At 36.4% G+C, this 22,905-nt stretch overlaps 1 protein-coding gene across 1 annotated transcript; it reads left to right on the plus strand.

Moving 5' to 3' along the window:
- Positions 1-37: 37 nt before the first annotated feature.
- On the plus strand, positions 38-21,400 carry KLRK1 (killer cell lectin like receptor K1). Its single transcript, XM_015430167.4, has 8 exons — positions 38-136; positions 1,208-1,312; positions 3,116-3,223; positions 10,062-10,154; positions 10,373-10,408; positions 11,222-11,373; positions 12,519-12,622; positions 16,789-21,400. Exons 2-8 carry the CDS (start codon positions 1,273-1,275, stop codon positions 16,904-16,906), a joined length of 651 nt encoding a protein of 216 aa, XP_015285653.1. The 5' UTR covers positions 38-136; positions 1,208-1,272; the 3' UTR covers positions 16,907-21,400.
- The last annotated feature ends 1,505 nt before the right edge of the window (positions 21,401-22,905 follow it).

Here is a 22,905-nt window from a genome sequence, read left to right on the forward strand (position 1 = left end):
CACTTTTCTCAAAGATAGAATTTCAGTGAGTATCTCCACTTTCAATTCTAGATCAGGAACTGAGAACATATCTAAATTTTCTAGTTTTATAGAAGACTTTTATCCACAAGAATCAAGATCTTCCCTCTCTGAGCAGGTGTGTGTATGTGTGTATGTGTGTGTGTTTATTATTCAAGATATGAGAAACTATATTTCGACCTCAAAAAAATAAAAATATTTACACTGTAAGGTAATTCTAATTGTTTCTTAGATGCTTGAATAGAACTCCTGAGGATACAGAATACTTATCATTTCTGATGTGTATTCTATCACTGTATCTGATGATAGGGAATTAGTACATACCTATTAAAGAATTAGAAGTTGTAATATTACTATAAGAAGAAGCTTTGTCTCTAAGCAAAACTAGAAAAAATTGAATCTTTACCTTTAGGATTAGAAGAATTGAGTTTCAATTTGAATTCTCAAATTTTTGAGTTTTCTGATGTTGTAAGGGGCACTTACCTTTGATACACATCTTTACATGCAAGGTGAAACAAGTTATATCTGTGCTTTCCAACTATCATAATCAAATATGAAATAGCTTTTATTTTTAAAGTCTAAGCACTATGCATATTTATTAGTTTTTTTTTCTGGAAGCTCTGCTGTGCATTGCTAAGATGTTACTAAATAAACATGTGAGATTAGTTTTATTAATGATGGTGGTGATGAGAATTTGTTGTTGATGATGATGATACGGGCACGTTGGATGAAAATGCACTAGAAAAGGACATTCAATAAAAGTGCATAAAACTTACCTGAGTTTAGCTAGCAGAAAGAAAACTAAATTATTGCCAGATAAAATAAACAACTATAAACACTTGGTCTTAGCTAAAAGGCCAAGAAGCAATAAATAACTATAAACAGAAAACTGTGTGTGCTGTTATCTAATATCAGTAATGTAAAATATTTGTGTTAAATATCTCAATGTAGGTGAATTAATATATTCATTATATTGTTATGACATTTTGAAGTAATTGGCGATTATTTTACAACCAAGAGATATGTATACAATTATTTTTGCCTGGCTTTATGTGAATTGTCATTTCTATTCTTTTCTTAGAGGCATGCACAGGGGGAAAGTTTCTGGATTTTACTTTTCTATTCAAAATATTTTCTCTCACCACAGGAAAGAGAACAAAAAACAAATGCTCAATTTTATTTTATTCAGGAATCCTTTGTGCTTTGAAGACTTCAGATTCCTCTCTGAGGTAGACGTGCACTTACAATTATTTGATGGGGTGGATTCGTGGTCGGAGGCCTCGACACAACTTGGGTATGTTTTCACCACATAAGTGTGTAGTTTTGTTTGTATACAATTTTAAGATACCAAGAATTTTATACAAGCATATAAGGCATAGGCAAGCAATTTACTCTGATTCTTTTCATGTTCTATTTATGTTGATTTCATGTTACGTCCGTATTGTATGTGAAATCAAGTCTTCCAAAACTTAAAAACGTTTTTTCCCTTTATTTTATTAACTATATTATGGTAAAGTCACAATTTGGGCCAGTTTGAAATAGTGAAATGGATGTGGAGTCATACTTGAATTTTATTCAAACTTTTACCGCTCTCTAGATTTGAAATGGGGTCAATCTGCAACCTCTATGTAGTTTAGTTTAGTTTCTTTTTCTATCAAATACAGGCATGAAACATTCCATATTGATCTTAGTAGATTTGTGTAATATTCAAATCAAGTGACATGTATTTTAAAGCCCTTTTTATCCTAAAGGTGTTTATACATTTATAACTTATTCACAGTTGGTAACATTATATTAAATAAGCTTTATGATTTTGGCCATCTCTAATATTCAGTTTCTTCATCCATAAAGTGATACCTACTCTCTTTACTCCATATGTAAAATAACTGAGTTAGATATTACATGTGCAAACAATGTCTAAGTCTAATTTTAGCTATAAAAGATAATTCATATTATCATTTAATTTATAAAAGGCTTTTGTACAACAAACCCCCATGACATGAGTTTACATATGTAACAAACCTTTGCATACAACCCTGAACCAAAAATAAAAGTTTTAAAAAAAGCTTTTAAGAAAATATTAATCATCAGTAAATAATATTTCAAGAGAGCAAAATGATTCTTTCAGTATTTTGTTCAGAGGCAAGATTATCTGTCTTTGTTCTAAAGGATTAGATCCTACTATTTTAGCCTATGTATGTCCTTCATTATAAAGAAAATTAGACGGCTGGGCACAGTGGCTCACGCCTGTAATCCCAGAACTTTGGGAGGCCGAGGCAGGTGGATCACCTGAGCTCAGGAGTTCGAGACCAGCCTGGCCAATATGATGAACCCCCGTCTGTACTAAAAATAAAAAAATTAGCCAGGTATGGTGGCACAAGCCTGTAATCCCAGCTACTCAGGAGGCTGAGGCAGGAGAATCGCTTGAATCCAGGAGGTGGAGGTTGCAATGAGCCAGGATCACGCCACTGCATTCCAGCCTGGGCTACAAGAGCGAAACTCTATCTCAAAAAATAAAAAATAATAAATAAATAAATAAAAGAAAATTAGACACACTAGTATTTACTAAAAGCTTACTAAATGATTGATGTTATTAAGTTCCTTATATTTTTATTTCATTTTTAAAATACCCATACTGGGTTGTAATAGTATCCTTTTCTTTTTTATTTCTTTCTTCTTTTGCAAGTTAGGAAACTGGGATGCAAAAGCTAGATTATTTATGAAGTTATATTAAGTTTGTATATGTGAATAGGTGATTTAAATACATGTCTTTCTCCAACATGTCTTTTCACTATACCAAGTCCCTTTCTGGTAATGTTAGGTTTCATTATACATTATGAATTAACTAATTTTAATAGTTAAAATTAGTTAGGATTTGCTGAGGGTACTTTGCATGGCATAAATGTAATTTTATTTATATAGTAAAGTGTAAACATAATAATGTAGTAATATAAAATGAAAATAAATTCATGTTGTGCTTTAAAAAGGATTGTCATGAGAAGTACATAGATGGAAATGGCAAGTGGAATTTTTAAAATGTATGCACCAAATAGCAGAAAGGCCATGACTCATATAAGCCTGAATTCTTTCTTTCTAGAGATGAGTGAATTTCATAATTATAAGTTGGGTCTAGCAAAGAGTGATTTTTCAACACGATGCCAAAAGCAAAGATGTCCAGTAATCAAAAGCAAATGTAGAGAAAACGGTAAGTCCTATGTTCCATTTGTCTACTCTCAGTATATTCAAATGAATCTTGGAAACTATGTGATTAAATCAATGACAATCATTCAGTTTACTTTATCTTCATCAGGAAAGCAGGAATACCCCCATGAACTCTAATATAATATTAAAATATATAATAAAATTATGGTATTAAAAGCTATTGAGTTTAGAATATTTTCATGGCCTAAAAAATGATGAGTTTATTTACCATGATAATATAATTGAGGCAGGAATTTCTAAGAGATTACTGAAAAGAAAACTAAATAGAAATGAAAAACAGAAAAGATATTTTAAAAATCCTCCAGAGATATGTTCCTAAATATTATAGAAGTGATAGCTAGATTATTATTTATAGAATTGTTTCTGACTGCAGTGAAGAAGATGTACTCTCCAATGTCTTTTTTCAAAGCAGAATATTATTGATAATAGACCTTTATATAGTTTGTATGAAAAGCAAAACAACAGGTGACCCCTCAATTTTGATTAAAAACTAAGAAACAAATTATTAATGAATAGCATCACTTTACAAGAATTAATTTAAGGAATGCAAAGTGCTATATGTAAAAATTCCTTTTTGGACTAAAATATTCAATTGTTACCAAAATTTTAAACCCACATGCCTTTTCACTCAGCAATTATCATTGTGGGAATTTATCCCAGAGAGGGACTCAAAAATATGCACAGATGGGTATGAAATGTATCATTATTTCTAATAGCAACACCTAAGAAACAAATTAAATATCCACTGGAAAAAAAATTCAAAGTCTGTCAAAAATTAGATTCTGTCCAGAGTTGTCAGTGAAATACAATGCAGCTATTTATAAATTTGGTATCCTTATACACCATGAGAACTAATCACCAGGATATTGTCTTAGGTTAAAAAAAAAAAAATTCATAGGATGTTTTGTATATTATAGTTTCTTTAAAATGTATTTTTAATATGTAGCTAAGGGGAATGGTAATTTTTATTTATTTTTAGTTGGCATGTAATAATTATACATATTTAAGGGATACGGTGATATTTCCATACAACTATACAATGTCTAATGACCAAATCAAGGTAATTAGCACATCCATCACCTCAAACATTTATCAGTTCTTTGTGTTGGGAACATTCAAAACCTTCTCTTCTAGCTATCTGAAAATATACAATAAATTACTCTTAACTGTACTCTCCCTACAGTGCTATAGGAACACTAGAAAAAGCCCACATGTAGCTATAATTATGTATCCATTAACCTCTCCTAATCTTCTCCTCCTCACTATTCTTTCTAGCCTTAAATAACCACAATTCTACTCTCTAATTCTGTGAGGTAAAAGTTTGGATCTCCTACATATGAGTGAGAATATGCGGTATTTATCTTTCCATGCCTTATTTACTTTACTTAACATTATGTATTTCTGACGCATCCATGTTGGTGAAAATAATAGGATTTCATTCTTTTCATTCTTTTTTTTATGACTGAATGGTATTCCTCTGTGTGTGTGTGTGTGTGTGTGAGAGAGAGTATACACACATTTTGTTTAACCATTCATCTGTTAATGGACACAGGTTAATTCCATATCTTGGCTATTGTGAATAATGCTGCAATAGACATGGGGCTGCAGACATTATTTCAATATACTGATTTCCTTTCCATTGGAGAAAGACTGAGATTGCTGAATCGTATGGTAGTTCTATTTTTGGTTTTTTAAGGAACCTCCATACTGTTTCCATAATGGCTATACTAATTTACATTCCCACCAACATTATATAAACATTAGCCTTTCCCTGCATCCTCACTGTCATTTGTTATTTTTTGTCTTTTTAAATAATAGCTATTCTAACTTAGGGTGAGATGATAGTCATTGTGGTTTTGATTTTCATCTTATTGATGATGAATGATGTTGAACTTTCAAAAAATATATCCATGGCTATTTGTTTATCTTCTCAGAAATATCTATTCAGATCCTTTTCTCATTTTCAAATCAGTTTTTGTTGTTGATGATGCTGTTGAGTTGTTTGAATTCCTTGTATATTCTGGATATTGTTCTCTTGTCAGAGGAATAATTTGCAAGTATTTTCTCTCATTCTACAAGTTGTCTCTTCACTCTGTCACTTGTTTCCTATGCAGCAAAGAAGTGTTTTAGTTTGATACAGCCTCATTTGTTTCTTTTTGCTTTTGTTGCCTGTACTTTTGAAGTCTTACCCATAAAATCTTTGCCTAGACTCATGTACTGTGGTGTTTCTCTTATCTCTTCTAGTAGTTTTATAGATTCAGTTCTTACTTTTAAGTCAGTTCTTTTATAGATTCAGTTCTTACTTTTAATCCATTTTGAGTTGATTTTTCTATATAGTGTGAGATGAGGGTCTAATTTCATTCCTCTGTGTGGATATCCAGTTTTTTCAGCTCCATTTATTGAAGTGCCTGTCCTTTCCCAGTGTATGTTATTGGTGCCTTTCTGGAAAAATCAGTTGGCTGTAAATAGATGGATTTATTCTTGCATTGTCTATTCTGTTTTATTGGTCTAAATGTCTAGTTTTATGTCAATGCCATACTGTTTAAGTTATTATAGTTTTGTAGTATATATTGAAATCAGGTAATGTGATGCCACCAGTTTTCTTCATTTTTGTTCAAGATTGCTTTGACTATTCAGTCTTTTGTGGTACCATACAAATTTTAGGATCTTTTTTCTATTTCTGTAGAGAATGTTATTAGTATTGTGATAGGAAATTGCATTGAATCTATAGATTGCTTTGAGTCGTATAATTACTTTAACAATATTCTTTCAGTCTATGAACATGAGATGTCTTTCCATGTTTTTGCATCCTCTCTGGTTTCATTAATCAGTATTTTATAGTTTTCACTGCAGAGATCTTCCACTTGTGTGATTAAATTTATTTCAGGGTATTTTATTATTTGTAGGTATAAATGGAATTGACTTCTTGATTTCTTTTTCAGCCAGTTTGTTATTGGTGTATAGAAACACTACTGATTTTTGTATGTAGATTTTTGTATCCTGAAACTTTACTGAATTTGTTTATTTGTTCAAAGGCATTTTGTTTAATTTTCATGTATCTGTGCAGTTTCCAAAGTTCCTCTTGTTATAAATTTCTAGTTTTATTCCATTGTTGTCAGAAAATTTACTTGATATAATATTGAATTTTGAAAATGTGTTGAGACTTATCACCTAGCATATGGTCTATCCTGATGAATGTTCCATATGATGATAATAAGAATATGTGTTTTGCAGCAGTTGGATGAAATGTTCTGTACATTTAGTAAGGTTCATTAGGTCTATATTATAGTTTTACTTGGATGTTTCTTTTCTGATTTTCTCTCTGAACGATCTGTCCATTGCTTAAAATGTGTGGTTGAACTCCTCTACCCTTATTGTATTAGTCTATTTCTCCCTTCAGATCTATTAATATTTACTTAATATATCTGAGTGCTGTAGTATTGGGTGCATATGTATACTTATAAATACAATATTATATTGCTGAAATGACCCATTTGTCATTATATAATGGTCTTCTTTGACTCTTTTTTACTCTTTTTGACTTAAAGTCTACTTTATCTAAGTATAGCTATGCCTTCTCTTTACTGGTTTTCATTTTCATGGAATATCTGTTTTCATCCTATACTGTCAGTCTATGTGTGTTTTTACGAGCAAAGTGAGTTTCTTGAAGGCAATATATTGTTCAGTTTTGTTGTTTTTAATCCATTCAGTCACTCTATGTCTTTTACTTGGAGAATTTAGCCCCCTTGCATTTAATATTTTATTGGTAAGTAAAAACTTACTATTGCCATTTTATTCCTTGTTTTCTAGTAGTTTTGTAAGTCTTCCTTTCTTCCTGTCTTCCTTTGTGATTAAGTTGCTGTCTCTGGCAGTGTATTTTAATTCCTTGATTTTCATTTTAGTGTAATTTTAGTGTATCTGTTATAGGTTTTTGTTTTGTCATTACCATGAGACTTACAAGGACATCTTATAACTATAGCAATTATTTTATACTGATGACAACTTAAATTTGATCACAAAGAAAAGAAAAACAAAACGAAACAAAAAACTAAACAACTCTACACTTTAACTCCATCTCCTCTCACATGTTGACTTATGTTTGCATGGATTTACATCATTTTATATTGACTATCTAATAACAAATTATAATTACTTTTATTTTGATAGAGTTGTCTTTTGATCTTTATAAGATCTGTGTGGTTGAGGCACCACAATTGAAGTATTAGAATATTCTGAATTTGTCTGTATACTTACTTTTATTAGTGAGTTTTGTACCTTCAAATCTTTTCTTATTGCACATTTATGTTCTTTTTTTCTGACTGAAAAAATGCTCTTTAGCATGTCATGTAAGACAGGTCTAGTGAGAATAAATTCACTCAACTTCTGTTTGCCTGAGAAATACTTTTTCTCTCTGTCATGTTGATAGTTTTATTGGGTACGGTATCTCAGTTGGCAGGTTTTTTTCCTCGGGTCTTTGAGTATGTCACCCCACTTCCTCTTGGCCTATAAAGTTTCTGCTAAGAAGTCTGCTAACAGATGTGTTGAAGTTTCTTTATATTTATTTTGCTTTTTAAATTTTGCTTCCTTTAAAATTCTCACTTTATCTCAAGCTTTGAACATTTAAATTTTATATGCCTTGTGGTCATCTTATTTGGGTTGAATCTGCTTGCTAATCTTTGACCTTCCTGTATGTGCTTATTCATATCTTTCTCTGGGTTTGGTAAGTTTTCTGTTTGTCCACAGCTTCCCAGACCAGTGCTGTGCCAGGGCTTGCCCAAGGGCCATGGTTGCTATGGCCTGCAACCACTGAAATTTTCCTGAGACCCAAGGCCACTTTAGTCAGCTGGTGATAAAATGGGCTGAGACTAAGGTTCCTCCTGCCTAAGCAGTGGATTCCTCTCTGGCCCACGTGGGTCAAAATGCTGCCCGTATGAGCACTGGTGTGGAATCAAAGGCCGTGGGCTCTCTGTCTTTTGCTGTGTTCCAGTGTGGTGGGGCCAGGTCTAAGTTCCAACACAAAGTCCCACACTCTTATTTCCATTTCCCAAGCAGGCAGTTTCTCTCCAAGCACTGCAGTATCTGGGTTTGGAAGAGGGGTGTTTAGGCAAGGCAAGACGGTCTTTTCTTACCTCTTTAATGTGTTTTTTCTTCTTATCATGCCAAAATCAGGGTACTGTGATAGCTCACCTAATTTCTTGAATTCTTTTGAAGGTACTTTCTTGCATGGATAGTTATTTAGTTTGATGTTGCTGTGAGAAGATAATAGCTAAAGGGTTCTTCACAGCCAGCTTGCTCTTCTGTCATTTTCTTCATTGTTCTCCGGTATACCTGTTGTTTTGCCTACCCATTGATTTTTTTTCTCCTCTATCATTATCTATCTTTGTGGTTTGGTGGTTCTCTGCAGTAATAAGATTTGATTCCTTTCTCTTTCTTATTTGTGTATCTGCTCTACCAGTTTTATACTTCTGTGCATTTTTATGGTGATAGACATTGTCCTTTCACTTCTAGATATAGGACTCCCTTAAGCATCTCTTGTGGGGCTAGTCTAGTGGTGATGAATTCCCTCAGTTTTTGCTTGTCTGGAAGAATATGTCTCCTTTATTTCTAAAGGATAGCTTTGCTTAATACAGTATTCTTATTTGGCAGAGGTCTTTTTTTTTTTTTTTTTTTTTTGGCATTTTGAATTTATCATCCCATGCTCTTCTGGCCTGCTGCTGGAGAAAGTGGGATTGCTGGCCGTGGTGGCCGTGGGCCCCAAGCAAGTGGCTCTGGGAATCTGGGGTGCACATGCATGACTCTGTCTATGCTGAGGACAGACTCTCTACTTGGCTGCATCACCTGTTCCCTGGACAAAGGGCTCTGTATGGGCTTGATGCAAGGGTCATGACTACACCATTGATTGGGATCACCTGGTGTTGCTATGCTGCAGTCCTCTAGGTGGATTTGGTGGAATGTCAGCAGGGCCCCAGGGATGTGAAGATGCAGAAGCTATTGGGCCCCAAAGATGTAAAGGTAAAGGAACTATTAGGCCCCAGGGCAGAGTGTACTTTTGTGGTGGCTACACTCTCAAAATGGTGCAGTGCTGCTGCAGCCTGTGTTCCAGAGAAGAGGAGGGACCCCAGTGTGAACTCCCACCCTGAAATAATGCAGTGATGTGGATTCCAGTCAACTCCCTATACCGGACTCAGGGATTGTGAAGAATGTGGAGCTCTCCTATAGCTAGGAGAGCAGGTATTTCTAACGGGAATGTGGACCCCTGGGGAGCTCCTGCTTACCTTTTCTCCTCAATGGAGAGTCCCTCTTGGCTCTAAGCTGATCCATGTCACCTGCTTCTCTTCCCTTTCTATGCTATCGCCCTGAGCATCTGTGCCTCAGAGAGACTTGGTCACTTTCTTGCTGAATTCCAGCCTTCTCCCTTCAACACGCTATTCAATGTGTGGTTATCTACTTGTTGTTTTGGTCCCTTGTGGAAGTGAGTGCTGGGTGCCTGCAGTTAGCCATCTTGATGATGCTTCCTCCTTCTTTGTTTATGTTTATTATTGTATCTGAATAAAAATAATAAATCATAAGCATAATTTACTCTAGGGATGACTGGGGAACTTGTAGAGAAGTATAGAAGGAAATATTACATTGTTGTACTCTAGTTTTTGATCATTTGCAAAATATTTATGCTCTGTTCTGGGAAAAATAATTAAGGCAGAAAAAGGATCAATACTACCTTCTCATTAAAAAAAAAAAAACCTCTAATATTTATATTAAATACAAAGATACCCAAACCCTTTATGCTTCTTTTTCTGATCTGTCTCTTTTTTCTTTGACAGCATCTCCACTTTTTTTCTGCTGTTTCATTGCTGTAGCTATGGGAATCCGTTTCATTATTATGGTAACAATATGGAGTGCCGTATTCCTAAATTGTAAGTGATAACAGAGAAGTAGATTGCAACATTGTTAATTTAACAATTGTAATGTATTACTTTTGTTAGTATTCAGAAACACAGAAACATAAACTAGAAATATTAAATGTATCTTTTTCATATTTTTGCTATTAGTCCAGAAATGTGTAAACTATATTTGCTTATAGTATAAATTACTAACAATACAAACTTTTTAATACTTATGGTTATTTTAATAGCATTATTCAACCAAGAAGTTCAAATTCCCTTGACTGGTAAGTGAATTTTTTAAATGTTTTAGAACATATATTGTATGTATCTACCTACACTATTGTGTAGGCATGTATTCAATGATGTAAGAAAAGGAAAAATTAAATAATTAATTCTAGTCTGTAATACACTATGGCTTCTGTTTTCCTTTTAACAATGAGGGAATACTTGTAAAAATAGAGGATGCTTAGGTTTGATATCTTTCTCTCTCTCTCTCTTTCTCTCCAATACTTGTAAAAAATAGAGGCTACTTAGGTGTGGTTTGACATCTTTCTCTCTCTCTCTCTCTTTTTTTTTTTTTTTTTTGAGATGGGGTCTCACTCTGTCACCCAGGCTGGAGTGCAGTGGGGTGATCTCAGCACAGTACAACCTCCACCTCCCGGTTTCAAGTGATTCTCATGCCTCAGCCTCCCAAGTACTTGAGACTGCAACCTCCACCTCCTGGGCTCGAGCAATTCTCGTGCCTCAGCTTCCCAAGTAGCTGGGACTGCAGGCATGCGCCACCACACCGGCTAATTTTTGTGTTTTTAGTAGAGGCAGGTTTTCACCATGTTGGCCAGGCTGGTATCTGGTATCTGACTAACCTCAAGTGAGTCAACTGCCTTGGCCTCCCAAAGTGCTAGGATTACAGGCATGAGACACCACGCCCAGCCTGGCATCTCTCTATGAATACGTAGAGATGTGCCTTTGGTTATGACTATGATAGTTTAATAATCTGAAATTTTAGAGTTGGAGTGAAAAAGACATTTAATTTGTCTAGATAAAATCTGCTATAATGTTCAGATATGTAGAATTAATAATATATTTTCCTTTTCTAGAAAGTTACTGTGGCCCATGTCCTAAAAACTGGATATGTTACAAAAATAACTGCTACCAGTTTTTTAATGAGAGTAAAAACTGGTATGAGAGCCAGGCTTCTTGTATGTCTCAAAATGCCAGCCTTCTGAAAGTATACAGCAAAGAGGACCAGGTTGAGTATTTATTTTAATTTCCCATCCTATATTTAATCCTAACATCTGAGGCAAATCATTGGAATATGAACCTGGAATATATAAGGGACACTATGACTTGGTTATTCTAATACCAACCCTAAATCTTTCTTCATTGAAAATAACAAAGCATAGAAATTGCAGGTATCAGACACATGAAAAAATGCTCGTCATCACTGGCCATCAGAGAAATGCAAATCAAAACCACAATGAGATACCATCTCACACCAGTTAGAATAGCAATCATTAAAAAGTCAGGAAACAACAAGTGCTGGAGAGGATGTGGAGAAATAGGAACACTTTTACACTGTTGGTGGGATTGTAAACTAGTTCAACCATTATGGAAAACAGTATGGCGATTCCTCAAGGATCTAGAACTAGAAATACCATATGACCCAGCCATCGCATTACTGGGTATATACCCAAAGGATTCTAAATCATGCTGCTATAAAGACACATGCACACGTATGTTTATTGCAGCACTATTCACAATAGCGAAGACTTGGAATCAACATTCCACTGATGGAATGTTGGAATGTCCATCAGTGACAGACTGGATTAAGAAAATGTGGCACATATACACCATGGAATACTATGCAGCCATAAAAAAGGATGAGTTCGTGTCCTTTGTAGGGACATGGATGCAGCTGGAAACCATCCTCAGCAAACTATCGCAAGAACAGAAAACCAAATACCGCATGTTCTGACTCATAGGTGGGAACTGAACAATGAGATCCCTTAGACACAGGAAGGGGAACATCACGCACCGGGGCCTATTATGGGGAGGGGGCAGTGGGGAGGAATGGCATTGGGAGTTATAACTGATGTAAATGACGAGTTGATGGGTGCTGATGAGTTGATGGGTGCAGCACACCAACATGGCACATGTATACACATGTAACAAACCTGCACGTTGTGCACATGTACCCTAGAACTTAAAGTATAATTAAAAAAAAAAAAAGAAATTGCAGGTATCATGTATGTGTGCTCAGACAGGAATTATGCTAGTTGGGGGACCGAATGCATGTTTTTACAAGTGTGAGAACAGATGAAATGGCTATGGTCTGGCGTTTACTAAAATTATGAACACTGATTTCACTTATAGTGTATTTGTGATTTCAAACAGGATTTACTTAAACTGGTGAAGTCATATCACTGGATGGGATTAGTACACATTCCAACAAATGGATCTTGGCAGTGGGAAGATGGCTCCATTCTCTCACCCAACCTGTAAGTCTTTGACCCAATGGGTCTCTAGTTTTGAATTTTTGTCCTAAGCTTTCCCTGTAATAAGTCTAATCACTCATTTCACATAATCCCAAGACATTTGCATGTTCTAATAGATTTAGTAAAAAGTGCTTAGGCCCTAAATTTGGGAGAAAGTTGTATTCATTGTAGAGTAGCCAACACAAATACTAATAAGTAATATAAATTGTTTAGTATATGGTAAGTACTATGCAAAGCAGGTCTAATATTATGTTCGTTTTACAGAAAAAGAGACAGAAGCAGAGAGGTTAAGTATCACATACATTTCTTTCTGAATTTATTACCAGACATGTTGAGACATAATTAACATATAATAAATTGCACATATATAAAGTACACAATTTAATAAGTCTCAAGAAATATATATATATACTCATGAAACCATTAAGAACATCAAGATAATTAACCTGGAAAACATTCTCTAAGCACGCACCTTTGTGATTTCTCCTCTGTGTCCCTACGTACTTACCTCTTTCTCTTTCCAGTCAGTCAGTTTTCTGCCACTTTAGTTTGCAATTCATAGAATTTAATATAAATGAAGTCATACAATATGTATCATTTGCAAAGTCTTATTTTCACTTAGAAAAGTTGTCTTGAGATTCAGCCATCTCATTGCATGAGTAAAGAGTTAATTACCTTTTATCTCTTCATTTATTGATGTATATTTAGGTAATTCCCAGTTATTGATCATTACAAATAATGCTACTTGCTAATAATATTTGTGTACAAGTACTTGTATCATATTAACAAAGTCTTTCTTTTCCTTAATATAAACACCTAGAAACAAAATGGCTGAATCATATAAGTATATATTTAACCTTTTTAAAAGTGCCACACTGTTATCCAAAGTGGTGGTGATATTTTACAAATTTTACTTTCTACCTATCTGTATGTAAGAGAAAATCTGAGAGAGAAGTTGCTTCATATCCTAGTCAACACTTGCTTTGATTAGCCTCTTAAATTCTATACTGGTTGGGCGCAGTGGCTTACACCTATAATCCCAGCACTTTGGGAGGCCGGGGCAGGCAGATCACCTGAGGTTGTGAGTTCGAGACCAACCTGGCCAATGTAGTGAAACGCTGTCTCTACTAAAAATACAAAAATTAGCTGGACGAGGTGGCAGGCACCTGTAATCCCAGCTAGTCAGGAGGCTGAGGCAGGAGAATCGCTTGAAGCTGGGAGGCGGAGGTTGCAGTGAGCCGAGATTGCACCACTGCACTCCAGCCTCAGTGACAGAGCGAGACCCTATCTCATAAATAAATAAATAAATAAATAAATAAATTTTAGACACACTAAATGATGTGTTTTGGTATATGAGTGTAGTTTTAACTTGCATTTTACTAATGCAATGATGTTAAGTAGCATTTTTTTGTGCTTATTTGCCATTGAGGTAAAAATTTTCTTCTCACTGATTTCTGCTTTGATCTTTATTATTTACTGTCTTCTTATAGTAGGTTAAATTTGCTTTTTTAGTTTCTTATATTGAAAGCTGATGTTGATTTGAAACTTTTTTTCTAATAAAAGTTATACTATTAATACGTGAGATGATTTGGCAACATCCCCACATATTTTAAGATACTATTTTTAAATTTCCATTCAGTTAAAAATAGTTTCTAAATTGTCTTTTGCATTCTTTGATTCATTGATTTTTAACATGTGTCATTTAGTTTTCAACATTTGTGAATTTTTCAGACATATTTTTATTGTTGATTTCTAATTTAATTTCAATTTTATTAGAGAATTATTTTGTATAGTAAGTCTGGCACTTTTTTAAAGTGCTCTTTTCATTGATTTTCAAATTTACTTTGCTACTTTAATGATTAATTGACAATGATCAATGCACAACCTTTTACTCTCATGTATTCTTTTCAACTTTCCCCTTGTGTTTATTGTAGCAAGAACTCCTTACCTTCCTTCCTCATTATCTGTTTATAATTTGGAAGCCCCAGTATACCTTAGAATTGATACACGACGTCCTCATTTATGTATGGTTTGCAAGTTTATTTTTAACAGAAAAAACGTTGATTCTCTAAAAAAAAAAAATAAGAGTTGTATCATATTTTCTCAACATTTTCCTATCTACAAGGACAAAACTTTCTTTCAGAAGCAAAACGACTGGCATACTAACTTTCTGTTTATGCATGTAGTAATTATTTGTTGACTGCTACACAATTTCTAGGAATTATGCAGAGAAAACTACAGAGATGAGTAGAATAAAACTCATTTAGGAGCTTCAAACTCTAGTCAGAGATGTAGTTGTAAGCAAATAATCCAGTGTTGTTAGGTACTCTGGCAGAAGTGTGATGAAAGTAGCATGAAAAAACAGACACAGAAATCGAAGGAACACATGGACAAAGTGATATTGAAAAGAACGAGGCCGGGTGGAGTGGCTCATGCCTGTAATCCCAGCACTTTGGGAGGCCAAGGCAGGGAGACTACCTGAGGTCAGGAGTTCAAAACCAGCTTGGCCAACATGGTGAAACCTATCTCTACTGAAAATACAAAAAATAGCTAGTTGTGGTGGCAGGCACCTGTAATCCCAGCTACTCACGAGGCTGAGGTAGGAGAATTGCTTGAACCCAGGAGGCAGAGATTGCAGTGAGATGAGGTTGTGCCACTGCACTCCAGGCTGGCGACAAGAGCAAAACACTGTCAAGAAGAAGGAAGGAAGGAAGGAGAGAAGGAAGGAAGGAAGGAAGGAGGGAAGGAAGGACAGAAGGAAGGAAGGAAGGAAGGAAGGAAGGAAGGAAGGAAGGAAGGAAGGAAGGAAGGAAGGAAGGAAGGAAGGGAGGGAGGGAGGGAGGGAAGGAGGGAAGGAAGGAAGGAGGGAAGGAAGGAGGGAGGGAAGGAAGGAAGGAGGGAGGGAAGGAAGGAAGGAAGGAGGGAAGGAGGGAAGGAAGGAAGGAAGGGAGGAAGGAAGGGAGGAAGGAAGGGAGGGAGGAGGGAGGAAGGAAGGAAGGGAGGGAGGGAGGGAAAGAAAGGGACTCTAATGTAGACTGAACCTAGTAAGAGCAGTTATTAAAAAATCTAGTCTGGGGCCGGGTACAGTGGCTCACACCTGTAGTCCCAGCACTTTGGGAGGCCAAAGTGGGTGAATTGCTTTAGGTCAGGAGTTCATGCCCAGCCTGGCCAATATCGTGAAACCCCATCTCTACTAGAAATACAAAAATTAGCCGGATGTGATGGCACATGCCTGTAATCTCAGCTACTCAGGAAACTGAGACAGGAGAATCACTTGAACTTGGGAGGCAGAGTTTGCAGTGAGCCAAGATTAAACCAGTGCACTCCAGCCTCGGCAGTGGAGCAAGATTCTGTCTTAAAAAACAAGCAAACAAACAAACAACAAAGCAAAAACTCTTTAAAAATAGTTTTCTTCCTACAGTGGTCGATTGTTCAATTACAGAACAGAGGTCATTACATTGTCCTTTTAAATAGGGATAGCATCAGACCATAATATTTCTATTTTTTGTCAGTTTTACATTGAAGTGACATCCTCACTCTTTCTTGAGCTTTCTATTTCCCATCTCTTATGAAAGAAAACAAATTATTATTAATCATGTAATTCCAAAAGATTAAAGATGCCAGAGTAAAACACATATATAGATATAGAAATCTCTACGTGAAACGCCTAAACACATGCACGCATGTATACAAACACACACCCTTATATACACACTTGTGAATGTGTGTATGTATTAGAAGATTTGAGGTTTTATTTTCATTTCCTTACCAAGTAAAATTGCATATATCTGAAGAATATGTTTTATTTTTCCACAAAACACAGTATGAAATTCTAAATTGAATTCTGAATTGATTTCTCACTTAAATATTTGTTTTAAAATAAACATTTTAAAGTTTTCATTTAACTTGGGTATACATATGAAGAGATTTTATACTTCAGAATTGACTAGTTTCCAATGTATGATAAAAAGAGTGGCACCTTATTTACAATTTTTACTTTTATTATCTGAGTTGGCTATATTTTGTTTATAAATTAGGACTAGGCACGGTCCTAAAATCTCCTAAAATGGTATTAAGTTCCTATATTTGAAGTTCAATAGGTATGATTCATTTTTATTTTCCTGCATTAATAAAATCATGTTTGTAATTTTTAATTGTCTCTCCTCTAGACTAACAATAATTGAAATGCAGAAGGGAGACTGTGCACTCTATGCCTCAAGCTTTAAAGGCTACATAGAAAACTGTTCGATTCCAAATACATACATCTGCATGCAGAGGACTGTGTAAAGATGATCAACCTTCTCCATAAAAGCCAGGAACAGAGAAGGGATTACACCAGCGGAAACACTGCCAACTGAGACTAAAGGAAATAAACAAAACGGGACACAATGACCAACGACTGTCAGATTTCTTAGAGTCCACAGGACCAGACCATAGAACAATTTCACTGCAAACACGCATGATTCTCCAGGACAAAGGAAGAGAGATCCCAAAGGCAATTCAGATATCCCCAAGGCTGCCTCTCCCACCATAGACCCAGAGTGGATGGGCTGGGGGAGGGGTGCTGTTTTAATTTCTAAAGGTAGGACCAACACCCGCGGGATCAGTGAAGGGCGAGAAGCCCAGCAGATCCCTGAGAGTGCAACCCCCACCTCCACAGGAAATTGCCTCATGGGCAGGGCCATAGCAGAGAGACACAGCATGGGCAGTGCCTTCCCTGCCTCTGGGGATCATGCTGCCACTTTTAATGGGTCCTCTACCGCCCCCAGCCCCTCTGGGTTGGATTAGTGGTCGGTCCCTGGGAGGTGATCAAGCTCCTCTTCATCCCTATGGCACGGGCTTTCCTGCCTTGGGCCTTTACTCCTTACCGCAGTTCCTGAAGTGCTGGTATTGTCCTGCAGCCCCGTCCCGTTGCACTGCCAGGCAGGGTGCCAGCACATGGGGAGAGCCGGTCTCCATCCGAGTGAAGCTCACCTGCAGCACACCTTGCATGCCGGGTCTCCCCTGGCCCTGGGGCTCTAGAACTGCAGGCAAAGGGGACAGTAAATCTGTCATCTCCAATCCCGGGTGACCCCCAGAAATGTTGTGCGATAGATAAGAAATCAGAGAGACCAAGGGGTTGAGGAGGATATTTATTATTTAGGTGCACTGGACCAATCAGATTAACATCCAAACGACTGAGCCCTGAACAAAGAGTCAAGTTACCTTTTAAGCATTTCGTGCGTAGGAGAAGATTTGTGCAGGGGGAAGCATATTACAGAAACAAGAAACAAAGACGTTATTCAATTGAGACTTGCATCACATCGTTTCTTACTTTTCAAGGAAAAGCATGTTTTGCGACTTGAGTTTATCTGTCTAGTGACCTTGCAGCTGCACAGCTAGAGAAACGGGTCTTCACAATGCCTGGGAAAGGGAGAGATAAGACTCACTAGCTACAGAAAAACAGGCAGCTAATTGTTAAAGGACTCCAACTCTTTCTCTTCCTCAGGGGGAATTGGGTTTTCTTACATACAACTGAGTTTTTGCTTACACATTTTTAAATTTATTTTGATTCCTGTTCCATGCCAACCACCTATGCTGCTGTTTTCCCCTCTCCTTCCCCTTCCCCTAGGGGAGGGACCCGCAGCAGTGGAGCTATTCTTTCTTCCCCCAAGAAGAAAGGAAAGGGGGATTCTGAATATTTTTCTTACTACCAGAGATTTGTGTGAGGTTCAACCCACCCCCCCCCCCCCCCCCCGCCCACACACACACACATGGGGATTCCTCACCTCTTTCTGAGGTTCAACACCCCCTATGGGGATTTCTCACCTATTTTTAACCTCCAAGACATCCTGACTAAGGAATACTTTACCACCCCTGCGGTTTCTCTCTCTTTGGTATGTCCTAACTAAGGAATGCTTTACTGTCCTGAGGCATGTTTTTTTTTTAAGTCCCTATCACCGAGGAAATACTTCACCGGCTCCCGCAGCTTCTTCTTGCTTGGTCTGTGCGCAGAGTCATCACCGCAGTATGTAAGGATCCTTTAAGCTAGATTGCTGGCCAGTTTCTTTCTTTCTTTCTTTCTTTCTTTCTTTCTTTCTTTCTTTCTTTCTTTCTTTCTTTCTTTCTTTCTTTCTTTCTTTCTTTCTTTCTTTCTTTCTTTCTTTCTTTTTCTTTCTTTTCTTTCTTCTCTTTTTCTTTTCCTTCCTTCCTTCCTTCCTTCCTTTCTTTCTTTCTTTCTCTCTCTCTTTCCTTCTTTCTTTCTTTTCTTTCTTCTCTTTTTCTTTTCCTTCCTTTCTTTCTTTCTTTCTCTCTCTCTCTTTTCTTTCTTTCTTTCTTTCCTTCTTTCCTTCCTTTCTTTCTTTCTTTCTTTTCTTTCTTTCTCTCTCTCTCTTTTCTTTCTTTCCTTCCTTCCTTCCTTCCTTCCTTCCTTCCCTCCCTCCCTCCCTCCCTCCCTCCCTCCCTCTCTCTCTCTCTCTCTCTCTCTCTCTTCTTTCTTTCTTTCTTTCTTTCTTTCTTTCTTTCTTTCTTTCTTTCTTTCTTTCTTTCTTTCTTTCTTTCTTTCTTTCTTTCTTTCTTTCTTTCTTTCTTTCTTTCTTTCTTTCTTTCTTTTTCCTCTCTGTGTTGCTGAGAGTCCGGGTTTATTCTTCACACCAGGTGGGTCTCAATTTCTCATACCTGAGGGCCCCTTCAATGAGGTAGGGGAGCGCGTTCCCTCATGAGAGAGGACTGGAGACCACCCCTGGAAGAGAATGTATTCCCATATGGTTTGCCTCCAAATTGTTTGAAATGCTTGATTCCCGGTGCTATAAAGAAACGGCACTTGAACATAAATTTAATTTATTTAGTAAGGCCATTTTTTACTTCCTGCAGAAAGGGTACACACGCCAGCAGTTTTGCCACGAGTGTACACCGAGCGAAGGAGACAGGGTCATTTATAACCTGTCGCATCCACCCTACTGCTGTATCCGGTTTCCATTGGCTGGAACAGGACCTCGCATTCTGTATTTGTCCCGATTGGCTAGCAACTTAGAACTTTTTAAAAGAGGCAAAGGTAGAGGAGAACAAAGGAAGGAGGAAGTAACTTGTGGAATGCTGAGAAAGGTAAAAACACTTTTAAATAAGGAAGAGGAACAGGCTATGACCTAACGCTTGCTTGGACCAGTATGAGCACGCCAGGGGCAAATATTTAGGAGCACAGGTCTTTGAATAAATTTTGCTTCTAAGAGAAGTTACTATTTATTCCTAATTAGATAGGGAGGAAAGTCTTTGAAGAGCAACCTCTACTTTGCTTTTTACAGAATAAATGCAGGCGAAAAGAACATAAACTTTGCCAGGGGTAGAATGTTATGGACAGAATGTTTCTGTTCCCCTGAAATTCATATTTGAAATCCTAACTCCCAATGGTATGGTATTAGGAGGGGGCCTTTGGGAAGTAATTTAGGTGTGAAAGTTGATTATAAGAATTGAGTAATTCTGTTTTTATGTCTACTTCTTCTTTGTCTAGCATCAGGATTGCAATCCTTTTCTTATTGCTACCAATTTGTCTTGTAAATCTTTGTTCATTATTTTACTGTGGTATACTATTACCTCTCACAGTTCAACTGTTTCATACCAACTTTTTTTTTTTTTTTTTTTGGCATTTGTGTTCTTTTTTTATGATTGTGTTAGAGTGTCTAATTCAATTTGCGGCATTTATTGCACTTTTCATCTGCTTAGTGATTGTTTCCTTTTTTGAGTGAGTGGCTTTTCATAAGAAAAATATTTTATTTATATTATTTGAACTTTTGAAGTTTCATATAAATATGGTTTGATTTTTCCTATTCCTGTTTCGTGGACAAGGATCCTAGTTAGAGAGCTCCCTCTTCTGTCAGTTCTGTCCTATTCAGCATAGCGTCTTCTATGGGTGGTGGTGATGATGGGAGTAGGAAGGGCAAATGATAGTCATGTCTTTTTTTCTCTTTCCTTTCTGCAGGATTCTTAAGTTCCTCAAATTACTTATTTACTTTGATAGTCATATTTGTAAGAAGTATCACCCCTTCTTTATTTTCCACTTCTCTCCCAGAAACCATTGCTTTCCTTTCCAAGTTTCCCACTTCTGGTCTTGCGTTTCAAGCCTTTTCCCAGTACTATGAACTACCAAGTCCCAAATTGTGTTAAGTACTCTGACATTTATTGTTGAAGTTTTATCTTTCAGGGTTTATTGTATCTGTGATTCATTTATGTCCTCTAGTCTTCTCTTCTGAGTATGTTAAAGACTAATCTCCCTACCCTCCACCGCAGGTGTTCAGAGGTGGGCAGGAGCAAGTGTTCTTCTGCAATTATTTTTCTCTATTTATAGGTAATTTGAAGGTTGTGGTACTCTATGTCTCCTAGAGATGTTGGAAAAGTAAGGTATTATGTGGTTTTATTTGCTTTTCTTATTGATTTTATGAGTTTGGGGGAGAGATGGGAGATATTTGGGATTAGGCAACCGTCTCTGCAATGTGAGAAACTGAGGATTTACTACTGTTATTTGTTAAAGTGCCCTTTCTCTTAGATCCTTACTCTGAAATCTATTTCATACTTCAAACCAGTCACAGGCTGTATGGAAGACTTATTATAAGCTCTCAATAAGTAAGAATTCTAAAGTGTTAACCTCAGGTGACTGTGTTCTTAATGTACATGCGTACTTTCTTGTAGCCTGTCTATGTAATTTATTTAGTGTTTTAACAAACAGCTGTCACCTATGTTGGCTGAAAAAAATGCAAGTTTAACCATTTTCATGTCGGAGCAATTAAAACCAAGTATGAAAAAATATTACATTGGATTTTACAATATATGTGCATCATAGCTAGAAACATTTCTAAGAATCGAGAAAACCTCAGTTGGTGAGTAGAAAATATCAGAAAGCCTACTTAGTCCTATATGGGATTGTTTTATCATAGCTCCTACAGGATGTTTGATGGCATTGTGTACAGTAGTATTTGTTCTCTCCATCATGAGATAACTCCAGCCACAATGTTTTCCATTTATGCGTGGTAATGTTTTGTCCATTTAAGATGCAATTACATTTCATTGTATTGTATTCCAATTTAGAAATACAGCAAATGTTTTTTATATATATTAAATTTAAAATATATACATATACATACACATAAATTATAAATATGTATCTTATTTTTAGATATGTAAATTATTTAAAACATGGTGGAGTAAAATCAGCAAGATAACAGAATGGGAAGCCCACCAATTCAACTAAAAATTCATAGACAAATTTTCTTTGTGAGACATTAAGAAACCACTTGAGATGCTCCAAAGCTGTTGGTGAAACTACTCATGTTGAAGCTATAGGGAAATCTAAGGCACACTCCTTCCCTAATTCTTACCCCCAGCACAGTGCCAAAAAAGCAGGAAAAAACTCCCCAGCTCCAAGCTTTCTCTTGGTTAATAAATGATGGATGGCATGTCCAATTCCCCAATTTTTCCAGGGGCTACTCCTAAGATTGGCTTCTCTCTAGCCTGTCTCAGTGTACCGATAGAACCAAGCATAGCCTGGCTGCCCGGGACCAGCAAGAACATAGGTGGTGGGGTGAGCTGGCAGTTTCATAGCACTGTAGTTCCTCTCCTTGGATCAACATGAGTGAGTGGACCAAAGCCTTCAGCTCTCAGCGTCTCCTTGGGGGAAAAAGTTGAACTAAACATCTGATAATCCATATTTTCTGGAGATTGCCTGAGGAGCTAGCTCTGTTTATCTCAGAACACTCAGAGGACCCGGGATATTCTAGGTGCCTGTGATCTACTAAGAAAAAAAGAAAACCAGTTGGACTAGCATGAAGGTTGAAGAAGACTGCAAAAATCCCTTGCCAAATAATAACTAAAAGACAACAAAAAATGCCTTTACTGATATTATAAAAAATAGACTTTAAGTCAAAAATTGTCACAAGAAAAAAAGAAGGACATTACATAATGTTAAAGGAGTCAATTCACCATTGGAGCATATAACAATTTTAAACATATATGCACCCAACATCAGAGTATCTAAATGTATAAAACAAACATTGAATGAATTTAAGGGAGAAATAGATAGCAATACAATAACAGTAAGAGATTTCAATGCTCACTTTTAATAATGGATAGAACAACCAAACATAAAGGCAGCAAAGACCCAGATGACCTGATCAACACTGCAAGTCAAGTCACCTACAGACATATGCAGAACATTCAATCCAACAGCAGCAGAGTATACATTCTTCTCAAGTGCACATGGATCATTCTCCAGGATAGATCATATGTTAGGTCATTAAAGAAGTCTTAAGAAAACTCAA

This window comes from Macaca fascicularis, chromosome 11, assembly GCF_037993035.2.
Source record: "Macaca fascicularis isolate 582-1 chromosome 11, T2T-MFA8v1.1".
NCBI lineage: Eukaryota > Metazoa > Chordata > Mammalia > Primates > Cercopithecidae > Macaca > Macaca fascicularis.